A 16,634-nucleotide genomic window follows, 5' to 3' on the forward strand; every position below is an offset into this window, starting at 1 on the left:
TCTTCTTCGTTTGCCTAGAGAGAGCTTTGATCTTACACTAAAAGACAAACAGAATATGTTTACAACATTAGTTTAATAGAAGCAACAACTTCAAGCATAAGATTAGACCGATTCAAAGCGTGTTATTCGTTTAGATGCCATCCCCTGACCTCTTTCGGTTTCTTCTCCCTTTGGAATCTTCTCTCTTCCTCTCTTATATATAATAGCCTAATCATCTAGATTGGTATTACCACAATTCCTGCACAAACCAAATACCATCACAAGTTCACGACTGTCCGAGAGAAGGCCATGGCAACGTTAGCAAGGTCTGCATCGACATTTAGGAGACAAGGATCGTCGGGGTTGATCTGGGACGATAAGTTAGTGTTGCAAAGAGACGAAGGCAGGGCCGACTCAAGAGAGCTGAGGCCCTGCCCAAGTGCCAAACCCGGTGGACTCGAGGCCTATAGCCATTCAAATGCAGCACTCGCTGCATGCCCCCGTAGCCGTTCTGTCCCAACCAGGAACCCTAATTCTTTCAAAAGCAAATTCTTGAAAATGTTTCGTGCTCTTTTCCGAAAATCAACCACCACCCGAAAATCCGATGCATGAATCGAGATGCCCTAGTTTGTAGTGCATTTTATGATGAGTGGTTTTAGGCTTTCAGTCGTTCCTAGTCATTACTTTTGTGCGTATATAAGCTGCCGCATAATAGAATAAGCAATCTCCGAGTCTTCCCTTCTCTAATATCGCTTGTATGAGTTCTTATGTAGTATGGATATTATATTGAACATGTTCGTTGAAATTCTTGTAACTTAAGAAATGATGTTCCAACATATCACCTCTTGTAATTATTTTGGCATTTCATATAAATCGAGGATACCGACAAAGTGGTATGCCGACAGATTAGTTTGATGCCCAACGTTGCAGTGTGGAAATGGTGGGAGAAGCCCATCTCCATTTGCTTCTGATTTAGAAGAAATAGACAAAGCTTTTAGTCAAAAAAGGGTTGAACGCCCATCTCTACGTTTCTACTTATATTGTATGGATAAATTGAAAGAAACCATTCCTTCATGTCATGGAGGATTATTTTTAGAAGGCTTGGTAAATTTTTTCTTTGGGTCCAACCTAAAAAGTCAGTCTACGTACAAGTGATAGGCATCTATCCTAGAGTTCTGGTATACGTCAGTGTATAGTATATATACGTAATAGATCCATCCGTTTATTTTAATTGGATTCTTCAACGCATATTTAATCCGTTAGGTTTAGCAATGTATGTCATTTACAGTGACGTATTCTAGCATAGCATTTGTACTATTGTTAGTGTAAACCATGGATTAAGTAGTTTTTTTTATTTGACAAACAATAGCGTTTTAAGTTGTTAGTTGTTAGGAGGTAGGGAGACTGATGAAGATCGAACCTACACCATAGTGAATAGGCATGATTGCTTTTCGTCACTGTAGTAAATTGCCATAATTAAGTTACTTATATATGTTTTTTTTCCTTTCTGTTTTTTAATACAATGACGGATAGGATATTTGACGGCATTTTTTTAGTAAACAAATACTTATAGTTAACTTTCTTTATTATTAAGGATTGAGAAACCAAAATTCTCAATCCAAACATCGAAGCCAGGAAAAGAAGAAAAAAAGAAAGTGCGTTGTTAGATGTTTTCTATTATATTCTATAATTAATATCAAACTCGTCATTCATGAAAATCGAATTTAATACATTTCACAAGTAAATAAGCAAAATAACTAAAAACTATAAGCGCCTTTTTTTACTTTGTTCCTTATAGTTGTGGTCCAACACTTGTACGTTGCATCTAAGACACCAAAAATGAAGTTACATAGTTGTAAATTTGGAAGGCAACTTCGCACCTAACATCTCAAGTTGGTATCTTCAAAGGGGATATCTAGAGATATCTAATGTCTTTTCTTTGACGGTACATTTAAATGTTCTAAAATCAAAAGGCAAACTCATGTTTCAGAAATCACAAATCTGTGGAGTTGTCAAACCTAACTGGTATTGGGTCGTCTTCGAGTTCTTTGCCTCCACAACTCTGAAAAGAGCTTCATCGTGATTGTACATACTAGGCAATCTACCATTCACCCAAGGGAAGGTAGATCAAGAGTGAAAGACTTACCACCCTTATCAGGTAAAAATCGAATCATCAGATATGTTAATTTAGCATACTCATTGTTTAGTAATATTTATTATCGATGATTAAAAGAGATTTCAAGTTTGAATCTTCTCATATGTGTGAACATGATTGATATGTATTCAGCCGGTACAGTATTACCTCAAATGTGAATCGCATATAGTTTATTTTCTATTTATCTAGGATTTTTCTAAATGGGTTTTTTATAACCTTTTTTCTTGTTAATAGACTACATGTATAACCTATCCCTAAAAACTGGCTTGTAAGGAACACCTAAACAACTTCAAGATATGTTATCTTTTCGAATTGGTTAACATTTGACCATGCTTCTGTACCCAACGTCCTTGTTATAGTTAGCTCACTTTATAAGCATTGGTCTAATGATCTCCCTTGCTTTCCTTTGGGCAGCTTCACTTCCATATGTATTCAACAACTCGATAATATGCACGTACGTTATAACGATCATATTAATCAGCATATAGATTGCTCAATCCCATAAATATAATGCAGTTATTTGAAACTGATGTGTAAGAGAAATGCTCAATTACGTGATGTAATAGTAATGATTTACTATTAGACTAATTGTTGGCTGTCCATATCCAGAATTTATGCAGTTACTTAATAGTCATGTTAACGGTCAATAAAGATTATCAAGTTAAAGACAGTCACGCACACGTTACCTCTAAGGTATGGAGTATCCAAATTCCATGGCAAACCTAGCTCTCGATGCTTCCCCAAAATGAAGAAGCACATGCACTTACATCCAGCACACAATGTGGTCCCACACTGTCCCAGTTCACCGCACCTCCCTCGCAACCCTCCACGCCGTCCGTTCGATCAAAGCCCAATCCAACGGTCACCAAACCTCCACGCTCCCTCCCTCCAAACCTTTGATTATTGCCACACCTCATGGCTCACAACTCTCCACGCTCACACTCCCACAACCCTCAGATCGGCACAGCCTTTGACGGCAGCAAATCCACCTCTCTCTGCTATTTACTCACTCAAACATTATTGTCCCGCTCTTTTAATTTTGTTTCGGCAGAAAGAAGCCGCAGAAGATTCGATTTTATTTCTATCCCTGTTGGATTGGATTTAGCAGAGAAAAATGCAAGAGCAGGCGACGAGCTCCCTCGCTGCGAGCTCTCTGCCTTCCAGCAGCGAAAGGTCTTCCAGCTCCGCATTTCATCTTGAAGTTAAAGAAGGTTTGATTTTTCATTTCGTTTAGTAGTTTTTTTAAGGGGTTTTTCTTTCTTTCCAGAAAGTATATCTTTGGTTTGTTTCAATTTGTCTACCTTATTTGCTAATCCGAAGAATTTCGAGATTTCGCATTTGGGTTTTGTTATATCCAGGATTTTCTGAGCTGGGTAGTTGTTATTTTCCCGGGAAAATGCTTTTTCGGATGGAAAATCTTTGCTTTTACATTGTTCCAGATAATAAGTTGAAAGCTTGAGTTCAACAAGTATATCTTTATAAATCCAAAGAACTTGGAAATTTCCCATCTGGGTCATGTAGAGTCGACGATTTCCTCAGCTGGCTGGTTGTTTGTTTCCCGGGAAATGCTAGTTTCCCGGGAAACTCTGCCCTGTTACATGATTCAGATGAAAAGCAGTTGACTTTCTACATTTCTTGTATTTTTTGTTTTCGTTTATTGGATCCAAAAAAATAAAAATTTATTTGCCTAAATTCAGGCATGGAAAGTGATGAGGAGATCAGAAGAGTGCCGGAGATCGGCGGCGAATCGGCGGGAGCGTCGGCTTCCGGCCTGGAAAACGGCTCGTTGGCGGTCCAGACCGGGTCCAAGCGGCTGGTGAGAGTCAAAGAAAGAGAGGAAGAAATCCAGCAGACAAGGAAAGCAAGCGGCTGAAGAGGTGGGTTCAGATGCACCTCTTTCTGGATGATTTTACCGTTCTGCCCTTTTATTGTGCGATGGGGTCATTGGTATTTTGGTGAATTGTCTTATTATGTGGGTGCAAAATTAATAGGTTGTTGAGGAACAGAGTTTCAGCACAGCTAGCAAGGGAGAGGAAGAAGGCATATTTGAATGATTTGGAAGTGAGAGTCAAAGAATTGGAGCAGAAGAATTCTGAGCTTGATGAGAGGCTTTCCACTTTGCAGAATGAGAATCAGATGCTTCGACAAGTATGTGTATCATTACCCATTATCATTATGGTTTCAGTCTTTCACAGCACGTTACTAATCCGTAAAGGGTGACAACGACAAGGAGTCCAATTAGTAATATCACCATCTGACGGTCAGATATGTTTTTTTGGAAGTGAACACAGATGGTTATAACATATCTAACCGTCAAATGGTGATAATATTAAGTACTTGTACATATTATAGTCAGATATGTTGCGTCCGCATAGTTAGTAATCTGAAATCGGAATCCAACTCCTTAAATCAGATTCCATTTCTTAAAGTTAGTGATGCTAGGTGCATACAAATATATGTTTTCAATCAACATAGAATCACTAGTTGGAATGTGTTTATATGTGACAAAACAATTGGATATGGGGTACTGTGGGAAAGGAAATTTGATGGGATAAATGTACAGTTCTGTTGGGGAGCACCTTGGTATCACCTTATCACTTGTTATAAAAAATGGAAAGTGTAATGAATGGGGTAGGGGCTGTGGGGTCTACCCCACCAAATCCATTACTTTGCTTGATAAGAAAGAAAGTTGCAGAGGCATGGGGAGTTTATGGAATAGAATTATAATGGTGCCAAACTCCCTTTGGTCCACTGACTAGTGGCTTCAAATTTATCCCAGTTAACATGTTTCATGTAGTTTATAATGGTAATTCATAGTAATATGTGATTTTACTTACAGTAAAACATTTTTTCACACATTATACCATGTTGGGACGGCGCAGAAATGTTCCGGTGCTTAGAGCCAAAGGGTACTCTTTTGCTATCCAATTCACAAGCTATACACATGCCATTTTGCAAAAGTTTAGACGGCTTGGAACATCAGTATGAGTCCCAAATTCTATGCCTTGTCATTGTTTGAGTTGGAAAGTATTAAGTAGTGTCCAACTTCTTAGCATGATCCAAAAGTGTTGGTCGTTCAGAAACCCTGACTGAGTTGAAAGCAATCCTAGCAGAACTGCCACTAGGCTTATGCTTTTACTGAAAGTCTTAATTGTTTACTAGACAGAGGTTATATATGCTAAATATTGTTATATACCATTTTATGTAATTCACGCCAAGTTTGATGGAATGTAGCATTTACTTGTAGGTAACATTTGTCATTTTAATTTTGTCGCAGATATTGAAGAACACAACAGCAAGCCGGAGAGGAGCGGGTGGTAGTGCAAATGCGGATTGATCCTCGTAGGACACTAAGATCCGAGTGTTCATAAGAAGTTGCGAGTGCAAAAGTGGAGGCGACACAACATCCGTAGTCGAAGCGTCCGTTGAAACATCACACGCAAAAGGACTTGGGCATGCTGAATCTTAGATTAGTTTTTCTATTAGTTATCTTCGCTAGTACTTCATTTGCTTTGCCATTTTTTGTACTCTGCTGTCGTTGATATGGTGCGGTTTTGCTCCGACTGTGGCGACAGCAACTGAGGGTAGGTATGACTCAAAAATGAAAACACTAGTAGATCTGTGTGCAAAGAGTGCAAGTCCAGGAGGAAAGCTGATTCATAGGAGTGATAATAGCACAGAGACAGCAAATGGAAATAGTAGTGGTGGCTATAAGAGGATATGGTGTGTACTGTGGTCTTGTTAAAACCTCGTCAGGGCTTTGAACCTGTGGTTGAAGAAGAGTTAATTGTGTTTTAGTCTACATGCAATTCTTCTCCATGGAACGATGGAAATGATGTTTTAACAGTAATTTACTAGTATCAATGTATCATCAACCAACTATATTGCCCTTAACATTGAAGTTCTGATGTTATACCATGGATAAATCTAAATTTAAATTCCATCCAAGGACTAAAATATAATATATATGTTACACAAGCGGTATTGAAGGAAGAGATTGAAAAGGGAACTCGGGTGTATGGTTAAACGCTTTTAACACATTTAAGTTACAAGTTGCGTCCTAAGTTTAGTATCTCTTAGATACGAATTGTATTGTCAAAATTTAAGAAACCATTTGGTAGTTACATTTGAGGAAGAGTACACGAATCTCTAATTGAAAGAGTGACAAAATAAAATATAATATGTAATGAATGTTTTCATTCTTAAGGCCTGGTGTTTTTTTGTGATAGAACTTCAACATTTGTCTTGTACGCAATAAGTTGACAAGTTTGGGGGTAATATCAGTGTGGTTAGTAATAAATCGGTAGCGTGGCACTTGAAATCTTACCATATATGAGCTGTTGATTGTTCTTGAGTCTTCATCTTGTCTTGCCTTGCTTCTAGGCTTAAATGATTGATTATGAATTTGTTGTACATGTGGCCCACTAGAACATTACGTGGTGAAGTGAGTATGTTGAAGTACATACAAATCCCACATTGATAAATTACTCGTTAGTTAAGTTGTGATCCGGAACAATGTTTGACCACTCATGGGTGAGGAAGAGTTCCTCAAAACACTTTGTGACTGGTTCATAGAACTTAGTGCTTATAATCATAACTATTCATATTATAAGACACTCAATAAAAATCATCTATGAAAAAATTAATTAAAACTAAAATTGTTCAATCAACTTTAACAACACAGGTATGATAGTAACAATCAATTTGTTTTTATACAATTCAACGACAAAACAAACTCATGCTTTATTGATTTTTATTTTTTTGCAGGGATAAGTATTTTGTGAATGAACTTGTCTTGATTCTTAATCGTTTATGGAGCCAAGTTAATTCCTTGAACCGGTGGATGTAGGGGCTTTCGGTTCTCTTTGAAGAAGATTTACTTATACTACGGCCAGGGGTAAAAATGCAAAACTATTCCGACGGCGGAGCTGAACAAGCCACTGTTAAAAGGGGAGGAATTAGGCCACCGACACCTCCCACTACAGCCTGGTACCAACCGGCAAACAATAAATTACAAAAATTAAGACTTAAAAATACACAACAATTTTTTATTGTTTCCTCCTTGATAGAGACCACCCAACCGGTTACATACATGTGTCCGTGCTCAATTGGACAGAACTGTCTGAAGTCAACAAAGCAACTCAATTGGGAAAAAAATTTAATGTGCTAGGAACACGGACTAGTACATCACATGTCAGAATACAATTAGTTGAAAATTTTCTTTTCTAATGTTCAACTAACTGTATTATTGCACTTAGTGTATCATACCGTGTTTCAAATACACCAAGTACTAGTACATACTTTCTTTTACGTTGCATTATTATCTAATTTTGATGTCATCATCTTTAAATAAATAAGTAAAAATAATTGGGAAATGCGTTATCACTAATCACATCTCTTGATGCGGACGTGGCTTTAAACCACTATCTTTCGTGACCACTGTAATCAAAGTTGTTATGAGGATGGTAATGACCCTCTAACTAAAACATTGAATTTTGAAGGCCAACAGAAATGTTGAGAACCTACAAGAAACATATATAATTTCTTATGTTCAAGCGATGCCGAAGACATGAGAGTTAAAACTTTCAAGCGTGAAAAATACGTACATATATGCGTATAACATATATACATAATGTTTTATTTTAAAGAACGTGTATTTTAATGCATCAATAAAAATAGTTAAAAAAATTATATGGGAATTCATTAAGATTGAATACACCTTTATGTATAGTGATAATCCCAAAAAAAGAATTATGATTTAGAGCAACTCCAGCGTGTGAAACCTTCCTCAGGCAATACACTATGCTATCCACCTGGTGAATAGTAACTGTCCTTAATGAACACTAATCACCTTTTACATCTCTATCGTTGACTTCAATAGTCCTGACAATAGGCAATCAAATATTAGTTTTTTTAAATAATACAAAATAATTTTATTTGTAATTTCAAATATGATTTTTAATCGATCTCGTTGTACTATTTTCTATTAAAAAATTATTTTTATTTTTTTCTTTTCACATGGTGATCCAATCCAAAACCTTTTTTATTATTATTATTTTTTTTCTTCTACTCTTTCACATGGTGCGTTGGCACCATTCCAAAAGCCCAAACATTTTCTTTTCAACCCGTGTCCCCCCCACAACCCCCCAACGCACCCAAACCCTCCTCCTCTCTTCCTCCATCTTCACCACCCCACCCACCTCAGCCTCCATAACGGTCCTGATCTTCCCTTCTCCCTAACCAAACTCTCTCTCTCCTATTTCCCCATAAAACAAATCCCAAATCATGCGATCTGGGAGCGCTAGTGGAAGGAGGAGGATTGCGAGTGCGTGGGGGCGAAGGTGGTATGGGGTGCGGCGGCAGTTGCGGTGGAGGAGGATCTCTGCCATTTGTTTGTGGGTGTTCATCAACCTCGGGGACGAACTCCGGCGAAAGCCGTTGAGTTCGAAGCCCGGGTTTTACAATTTTTTAATTTTACTTTTTTTTATTACTATTTTATATTTTTATTAATTTTATATTATGGATGACATCACCCTGATGTCAACCCACGTCACGTTGCCTTCAGGCTCTCGGGTTGGCAACTCGTGCCAGGCCTCTCCCTCGGGCCGGCTCGGGCTCCATCGCCAGCACACGCTGGACTTGGTTGCTCGGGCTCTCTGCCACTGTTCACAGGCTTGTCCCTCGGGGGAGAGCACACGGTGGAAGTGCTCTTAGTATAAAGGTAAATACCGTATACGACATGCTTTATTGTCAAATTGTCAATTTGAACTAGTAATTTCGAAGAATAGAAAATACAAGAGTAAATACCTGTCAAATTTTTAGGTGCAAAAGTATCATTTTTATCACCCACTCCATCCACAAAAAATCTCCTAACAAATTAAGGAATAGAAAATAGAGAAAACTAATGAAAAGGGCTTGAAAACTTTAAGTTTTAACAAAAATGACAAAATAAATGATAAAGTGAATAGTACTAGAATTGATTTTTTGGTGTAAAAATATGATTTTTCATTAAAGTAAACAGTACCGGGAGTTTTTCGTTAAATTTAAAAAAAAAAAAACAAATAATTCCATCCAAAAAAACAAAATAAAATAAAAACACGTAAAAACAAGACACAACGACTGAAAAGCAAGATGGGTGTTGGGTTTGGGACGGGGGCAACCGGTTCATCCGGTAATAATAAATAAAAATACAAAAATACAAAAATATGGTGATAAAAAGACAAGCAAAGAGTAAGCAAGCTGTCATGAGTAGAGAGAGAGTGGAGATGTCGTAGTGAACGGGCGACGAATTTGACAGCTTCTTTTGCCGACAGATCTCTCTCCTCTCTGATATCCCAAACCACTGAATCGAAATCTCAGGAAAGCTTGAGAATTGAGGGCGGCAGCAGCCATGGAAGCCAATGCAGGACTGGTGGCTGGCTCTTACAAGAGGAACGAGCTCGTTCGGATTCGCCACGATTCCGATAGCGCGGTAAATTGTGTTTTTGGAACTACCCATTTCGATTTTGGAGTTACCCATTTCGTCTTTTTGATGATTTGTGTTGTTTTGGATGTGGGTTTTTGTAGAGTGTGTGGATCTGGTGGGACTGAGTTTTCAGTGATTTTTTGTGGGGTTTTTTACTGAATCGGAAGTGGGTAGGCTTTGGAATTGGATTTTGAGTGTTGGTTGAGACTAGGGGGAGGGGATGTTGCAGTCAAAGTTGGAGATTTGAGTTTTGATTATTTGAAGCTATGATTTGTTATGGAAATATGTTTGCTTTTTGAATTGTTAGGGAATAGTAAATGTAATTTTAATCAGATCTTAGAAATGTTTAATCTTTGATGATTATAGCTTGATTTGCCGACACTTGTTGACAACCCAATCTAATTACTATTAGTTTTGTAAGGATTGTTTTGTAGTTGGATGGTTATCTTATTTTTCGACAATCAATCTAAGATCTTGATACTTAATCCTCTATTCTCGGTTTGTTAAAAAAAAAAAAAAAAAAAAACCTCTATTTTCGGTGATCGCAAAATCGCAGTTGAGTTAAGTTCAAATTCACTTAACGAAACTACAGCAATGTAATTGATTAATTGATTAATTGATTAATTAACATTACTTGAAATGAAATTCTGAATTGATTAATTGATTACGACATTGATCATGGTAATTGTGTGCATTCTTTGAGTTTCCTTGTAGCAATATATTGCTCTTAAAACAGAGCCTCTTTATTTGCTAAAAACATAGAATATCTGCAGAAGCATATCAAATTCCTTGATACTTTCATTGAATTGCCCTTTAACGAATTTGAACTTTTTCATTTGCAATGCAGCCCAAACCCGTAAAGAATCTGAACGGGCAGATATGTCAGATTTGTGGTGATACTGTTGGACTTACAGCCACTGGTGATGTCTTTGTTGCCTGCAATGAGTGTGCCTTTCCAGTCTGTCGACCTTGTTATGAGTATGAGCGGAAAGATGGGAACCAGGCTTGCCCACAGTGCAAGACTAGATATAAAAGGCACAAAGGTTCGCTTGTTTTTCTCAACAGATTCGTACTGTTTTGATTTTTAGATATGATTCTGGAAATGAATTTACTCAAACTGATGTGCTTTAGGGAGTCCTCGAGTGGATGGAGATGATGATGAGGATGACATTGATGATCTGGAGAATGAGTTCAATTATGCGCAAGGAACTAGCAATGCTAGACGCCAGTGGCAAGGAGAAGATGCTGATCTCTCATCTTCCTCGAGACATGAATCTCAACAGCCAATTCCCCTTCTCACGAATGGGCAGTCGGTAAGCGATTAGCAACGAAACTTCTTCATATCACTCATTTATCTCTGAATTATTGTAAAACTAAAAATAAAAAACTCTCATGTTCATCGAAATGAGCTGGTTGATTCTCTAGCTCCTTTTAATTTGATACTGCAACTAACATTTGTGAAAGGAAGTGTTTCTAGCTCCTCCTGTGTGTAACTTGGGAGTATTTCTACTCTTAGCTGAAATTACTGTTTTTAACTACAGTACAAGTCTTGTATGGTTTGCATTTCTTTTCTATCTTGCTTTGAACTTATGCTTTAATTTCTTCAGGTGTCTGGTGAGATTCCCTGTGCCACACCTGATAACCAATCTGTGCGAACTACATCAGGTCCTTTGGATCCGCGACAGCCAGGTACAAATTAGTTACATTCCCACAAAAAGTCCTCTGATAAATGGTTTGGTCAAATATTTATCTGATTATATTATTTATTATTGCAGTTCCAGTAAGAATAGTGGACCCATCAAAGGACTTGAATTCTTATGGGCTAGGAAATGTTGACTGGAAAGAAAGGGTTGAAGGCTGGAAACTCAAACAGGACAAAAATATGATGCAGATGACTAGTAAATACGCTGAAGGAAAGGGGGACATGGAAGGCACTGGTTCAAATGGTGAAGAACTCCAAATGTGAGTAAAAGCTTTAATTAGCAAGCATTTTGCCTTCACATTATAGATAACGGGAATGAAAAGTGTTTCATATGTGCAAATTTTCCTTGATAATGACGTTTTCTTTTCTTTTGGCTTTGTCTCAGGGCTGATGATGCTAGACAACCTTTGAGTCGCATCGTGCCTATTTCTTCATCTCATCTGACACCTTATCGTGTTGTGATCATACTCCGGCTTATTATTCTGGGTTTCTTCTTGCAATACCGTGCAACTCACCCAGTGAAAGATGCATACCCTTTATGGTTAACATCAGTCATCTGTGAGATTTGGTTTGCTTTATCCTGGCTTCTGGATCAGTTTCCAAAATGGTTTCCCATTAACCGTGAGACCTATCTTGATAGGCTCACACTGAGGTTAGCCAACTTCACAGTATTTGTGACAATCTATAGTTGTTCAGGTTTTAAAAATTAGTTTCATTATCGTTTTTATTTACCTAAACATAGTTTTCGCCATGCAGGTATGATCGTGATGGGGAGCCATCCCAGTTAGCTCCCATAGATGTGTTCGTTAGTACAGTGGATCCCATGAAAGAGCCTCCTCTGATTACAGCTAACACTGTTTTGTCCATACTTGCTGTGGATTACCCAGTGGACAAAGTCTCTTGCTATGTGTCAGATGATGGGTCAGCAATGCTTACATTTGAATCTCTTTCTGAAACTGCGGAGTTTGCTAGGAAGTGGGTACCTTTTTGCAAGAAGCACAACATTGAACCTAGAGCCCCTGAGTTTTATTTTGCCCAAAAGATTGACTACTTAAAGGACAAGATACAGCCTTCTTTCGTAAAAGAGCGTAGAGCAATGAAGGTGAGCGCACACAGGTTCAATATGTTGCATGGTTTCTCAAAATTAGTTAATACATAAACCCCCATCTGATTTCATCTTTAAAACATTGATTGATAGTTTGCATTATTTATAATTTCAAACAAGACAATTACTTCAATTCTTGATAGGTGGACTCTGGATTATCAATTAGTTATCAAAATTTGTGTTTGACACAAGTGCGCAAAAGGAAAATGAAAAACAGTGTTATGCTTTTGTAGATTATTGCTGCAACCGGTTCAAATAGTTTAAAATTTGAAATCGTGAGTTAATTATACCTAAGAGAGTTAACGGATGTTTAGTGAGCAGATTGTGGTAAATTCACATTCATTTTTAGCACTACGAATGGAGTCTCAATGCATATTTGTTTTGCCCACAGAGAGAGTATGAAGAATTCAAGGTTCGGATCAATGCCCTAGTTGCCAAGGCACAGAAAATGCCCGAAGAAGGTTGGACAATGCAGGATGGAACTCCATGGCCTGGGAACAACCCTAGGGACCATCCAGGAATGATCCAGGTACTTGGATTTTTATCCAGTGCATTTGGGTTTCTGCCCCCTCTTCTTGTTTTCATACTAATTTAGTTTTCCATTGTGTGGAAGAACAGGTTTTCTTAGGTCACAGTGGGGGCCTTGATACTGATGGCAATGAGCTGCCTCGACTTGTTTATGTTTCTCGTGAGAAGCGACCTGGATTCCAGCATCACAAAAAAGCTGGAGCAATGAATGCATTGGTTTGTTTCCCCTCAAATTGATTATGATATCAGTTTTCTTTTCTTGGTAGTAATGCCAGTGGTTTGATTTGTTTGGAACTATATTTTGTCAACATTTATGCTAAAGCTGGACAAATTCCAAATTGACCAGTTAGAATATTTCTTTGGCCAAGTAGGATCCTCAATATTTTCTTTGCCAATTAGGATCTCCAAAATTTCCTTGACCAGTTAGAACCCTCAATATTTCCTTGACCAATTACACCATGACACATTTTATGGTACAAACTGTCATCATCTCTTAAACAAGTTTTGTAAGATAAGATTGTTACCTGATGAAGTGAAGTCATCACCAAAACCATTTTGATTTTCTAACTTGGTTGGTTCACCATGTGCTATGTAGATTCGAGTTTCAGCCGTCCTGACAAATGGTGCATATCTCTTGAATGTCGATTGTGATCACTACTTCAATAACAGTAAAGCTCTTAAGGAAGCCATGTGTTTCATGATGGACCCAGCTTATGGGAAGAAGACCTGCTATGTCCAGTTCCCTCAGCGATTTGATGGCATTGATTTACACGATAGATATGCCAATCGGAACATTGTCTTCTTTGATGTATGTACTACTTGATTTATAACCACCAATTACTAAGATCACTCTGTGTGACAGTTAGTATGGATACACTCTGGTAAATTATGTTCTTATTTCGTCTTACTTGCAGATTAACTTGAAAGGGCTAGATGGCATCCAGGGTCCAGTCTATGTGGGAACTGGTTGTTGTTTCAACAGACAAGCTCTATATGGGTATGATCCGGTTTTGACTGAGGAAGATTTGCAGCCAAACATTATTGTAAAGAGTTGTTGTGGTTCAAGAAAGAAGAACAAGACTAGCAATAAGAAGTATATTGACAAGAAGAGGGCAGCTAAAAGAACGGAATCCACCATTCCCATTTTTAATATGGAAGACATTGAGGAGGGTGTTGAAGGTCGTTTCTTGTTATTATATTTTTTGTTTTTAAGTTCTTTTCTCCAAATATCTTGCCGCTTACAGTATTGTGAGTTATTCATGAAAGTGTGTCCATCTCATCACATATAACAAAAACTTTTAACAATTCTGCTCATTTGATAATACTTCAAAAAAAAAAAAAAAAAAAAAAACATTGGGAGTTTGATATTGACGAAAATTAACAGAAAAACCAAAATGATGTTTGATGCATCCGTGCGTTTTGCAAATTTGACTGAGATAACTTCATATTCTGCAGGTTATGATGATGAGAGGACTCTTCTTATGTCTCAGAAGAGCTTAGAGAAGCGTTTTGGTCAATCACCAGTTTTTATTGCAGCCACATTCATGGAACAGGGAGGTATTCCGCCTACAACCAATCCTGCAACTCTTTTGAAGGAAGCCATACATGTTATTAGCTGTGGATATGAAGACAAGAGTGAATGGGGAAAAGAGGTAAGTATAGCAATTTAGGTCCTAGCAGCCCTTGTTCCAAAATACTTATTGAATGAACTTGTGATTTTAGATCCACAATAATTGACATTTTGTTTGTCACCAGATTGGATGGATCTATGGCTCTGTGACTGAAGATATTTTAACTGGGTTTAAGATGCATGCTCGTGGTTGGATATCAGTCTATTGCATGCCTCCACGCCCAGCATTTAAGGGTTCTGCTCCCATCAATCTTTCTGATCGTTTGAACCAAGTGCTTCGATGGGCCTTGGGTTCCATTGAAATTCTGCTCAGCAGGCATTGTCCCATATGGTATGGCTACAATGGCAAGTTGAAGCTTTTAGAGAGACTTGCATACATCAATACCATTGTTTACCCCCTCACATCTATACCACTGATTGCATACTGTTTGCTTCCTGCCTTTTGCCTTCTCACAGAAAAGTTTATCATTCCTGAGGTAAGTACTGGTTCTGTGTCGATCTTACTTAAAACATACCAAAAAAAAAAAAATATACACTAATTCTGCAACTTTTGGAAGAATTCATTAAGATGATTCTTTAGGATTTTCACACTCCAGATCATCATTCTGGGCAGCCACTAAATTTGTTGAATGTTTATGCAGATAAGTAACTTCGCTAGCATGTGGTTCATTCTGCTCTTTGTTTCTATTATTGCAACTGGTATTCTTGAGCTAAGGTGGAGTGGAGTCAGTATTGAAGACTGGTGGAGAAACGAACAGTTCTGGATCATTGGTGGAACATCAGCTCATCTCTTCGCCGTCTTCCAAGGTCTCCTGAAAGTTCTTGCTGGGATTGATACCAACTTCACTGTGACGTCAAAGGCATCTGATGAGGATGGGGATTTTGCTGAGCTCTACGTGTTCAAATGGACATCACTTCTCATCCCTCCAACCACGGTTCTTCTTGTGAACATGGTAGGTATCGTGGCCGGTGTTTCATATGCCATAAATAGCGGTTACCAATCTTGGGGTCCACTCTTCGGCAAACTGTTTTTCGCCCTATGGGTCGTAGCACATCTGTATCCATTCTTGAAGGGTCTGTTGGGTCGGCAAAATCGCACCCCTACAATCGTCATCGTGTGGTCTATTCTTCTTGCATCAATATTTTCCTTGCTGTGGGTGCGCATCGACCCATTCACTTCGGACAAAACAACTGCTGCATCAAACGGTCAATGTGGCATCAACTGTTAGTTCATTTCAAATGCAATAATATTGTGGAACCGGCATCTCTCTACACCATCGGTGTGTATATACAAGAAATCAAGTAAATCGTCGACTGAACTTGTACACAGGGTCTCCACATCCAAAAGGGAGTCGGGTGGAAGAAAAACGAGAGAACGCCTTGTGTATAGTTCTTATTGTCCCGTTGTCTAGTATTTATTGTTCGCTACTGAAGTATGTTTTCCTGAACTTTGATGATCTTAGCCATTGTTTGTTGTGCAGTATTGTTGTTATGGTTGTTGTCAAGGACTCGAGGGGAGGATGTAGAAAGCAATTTATTTCAGTAATTGGTCTGTTTTTAAAGGACAAGCTTTGTTTTGGTCGATGTAAGCATTACAATTGAAATACTGATTCTTTCATTAAACAAGCCTATGTTACTAAGTTCATGTAGGTTGAACACAATTTCTATGCGGCCACTTTTTGTTGCAAACATATTCACAATCGCATGACTGATACCCTGATGAAGCACGGAGAAAAACTTGGGTAGTGCAACTTGACAAGCTAGATGACTAGCACTCCTCCGGCAAACGGATCCAAGTGCACTTGGGTACCAACTTTTAATGCACGTGGACTCATCTTTTGTAAGAGTGATTTGATTAGCTGGTTGATTAGGTTATCTTATTCAAGTTTTTCTTGATCATATCATATTACCACCACTAAGGTAGCGAAGTACATCATGCTAAAACAAGGCCACATTTGTGAGAGCTAATGTGCTCCCTTATGTATCGAATTTGAATCTTCCTTTACGTAATTTAGATTAGTACACTAAGTTGAACACCACCTGTAGAAGTAAAAATAATAAATTGGGAGG

At 38.1% G+C, this 16,634-nt stretch overlaps 2 protein-coding genes across 2 annotated transcripts; both read left to right on the top strand.

Annotated features, from left to right (window-relative positions):
• The first annotated feature begins 3,055 nt into the window (after positions 1-3,055).
• On the top strand, positions 3,056-6,028 carry LOC103940241 (transcription factor HY5). Its single transcript, XM_009350329.3, is given in 5 exon segments — positions 3,056-3,345; positions 3,832-3,921; positions 3,924-4,011; positions 4,126-4,282; positions 5,412-6,028. Coding segments are annotated over 5 exon segments (492 nt in total). The 5' UTR covers positions 3,056-3,248; the 3' UTR covers positions 5,472-6,028.
• Positions 6,029-9,365: 3,337 nt separating this feature from the next.
• On the top strand, positions 9,366-16,225 carry LOC103946683 (cellulose synthase A catalytic subunit 1 [UDP-forming]). Its single transcript, XM_009357446.3, has 14 exons — positions 9,366-9,605; positions 10,447-10,642; positions 10,731-10,912; positions 11,207-11,288; positions 11,375-11,561; positions 11,687-11,953; positions 12,058-12,403; positions 12,798-12,935; positions 13,025-13,150; positions 13,530-13,742; positions 13,849-14,113; positions 14,390-14,586; positions 14,690-15,040; positions 15,206-16,225. The coding sequence occupies exons 1-14, from the start codon at positions 9,525-9,527 to the stop codon at positions 15,791-15,793; spliced, it is 3,219 nt and encodes a 1,072-aa protein (XP_009355721.1). The 5' UTR covers positions 9,366-9,524; the 3' UTR covers positions 15,794-16,225.
• Positions 16,226-16,634: the final 409 nt, after the last annotated feature.

Source organism: the organism of the source record quoted next, unplaced genomic scaffold, assembly GCF_019419815.1.
Source record: "Pyrus x bretschneideri cultivar Hongxiangsu unplaced genomic scaffold, Pyrus_bretschneideri_v1 Contig1, whole genome shotgun sequence".
Lineage (NCBI taxonomy): Eukaryota > Viridiplantae > Streptophyta > Magnoliopsida > Rosales > Rosaceae > Pyrus > Pyrus x bretschneideri.

Excerpts from the sequence above, each read along its gene's own strand:
- LOC103946683 (XM_009357446.3), top strand. The coding sequence starts at position 9,525 with ATGGAAGCCAATGCAGGACTGGTGGCTGGCTCTTACAAGAGGAACGAG. Across the intron at positions 13,151-13,529 it reads CTGGAGCAATGAATGCATTG|ATTCGAGTTTCAGCCGTCCT; the intron begins GTTTGTTTCCCC and ends TGTGCTATGTAG. Across the intron at positions 14,114-14,389 it reads CATTGAGGAGGGTGTTGAAG|GTTATGATGATGAGAGGACT; the intron begins GTCGTTTCTTGT and ends CATATTCTGCAG.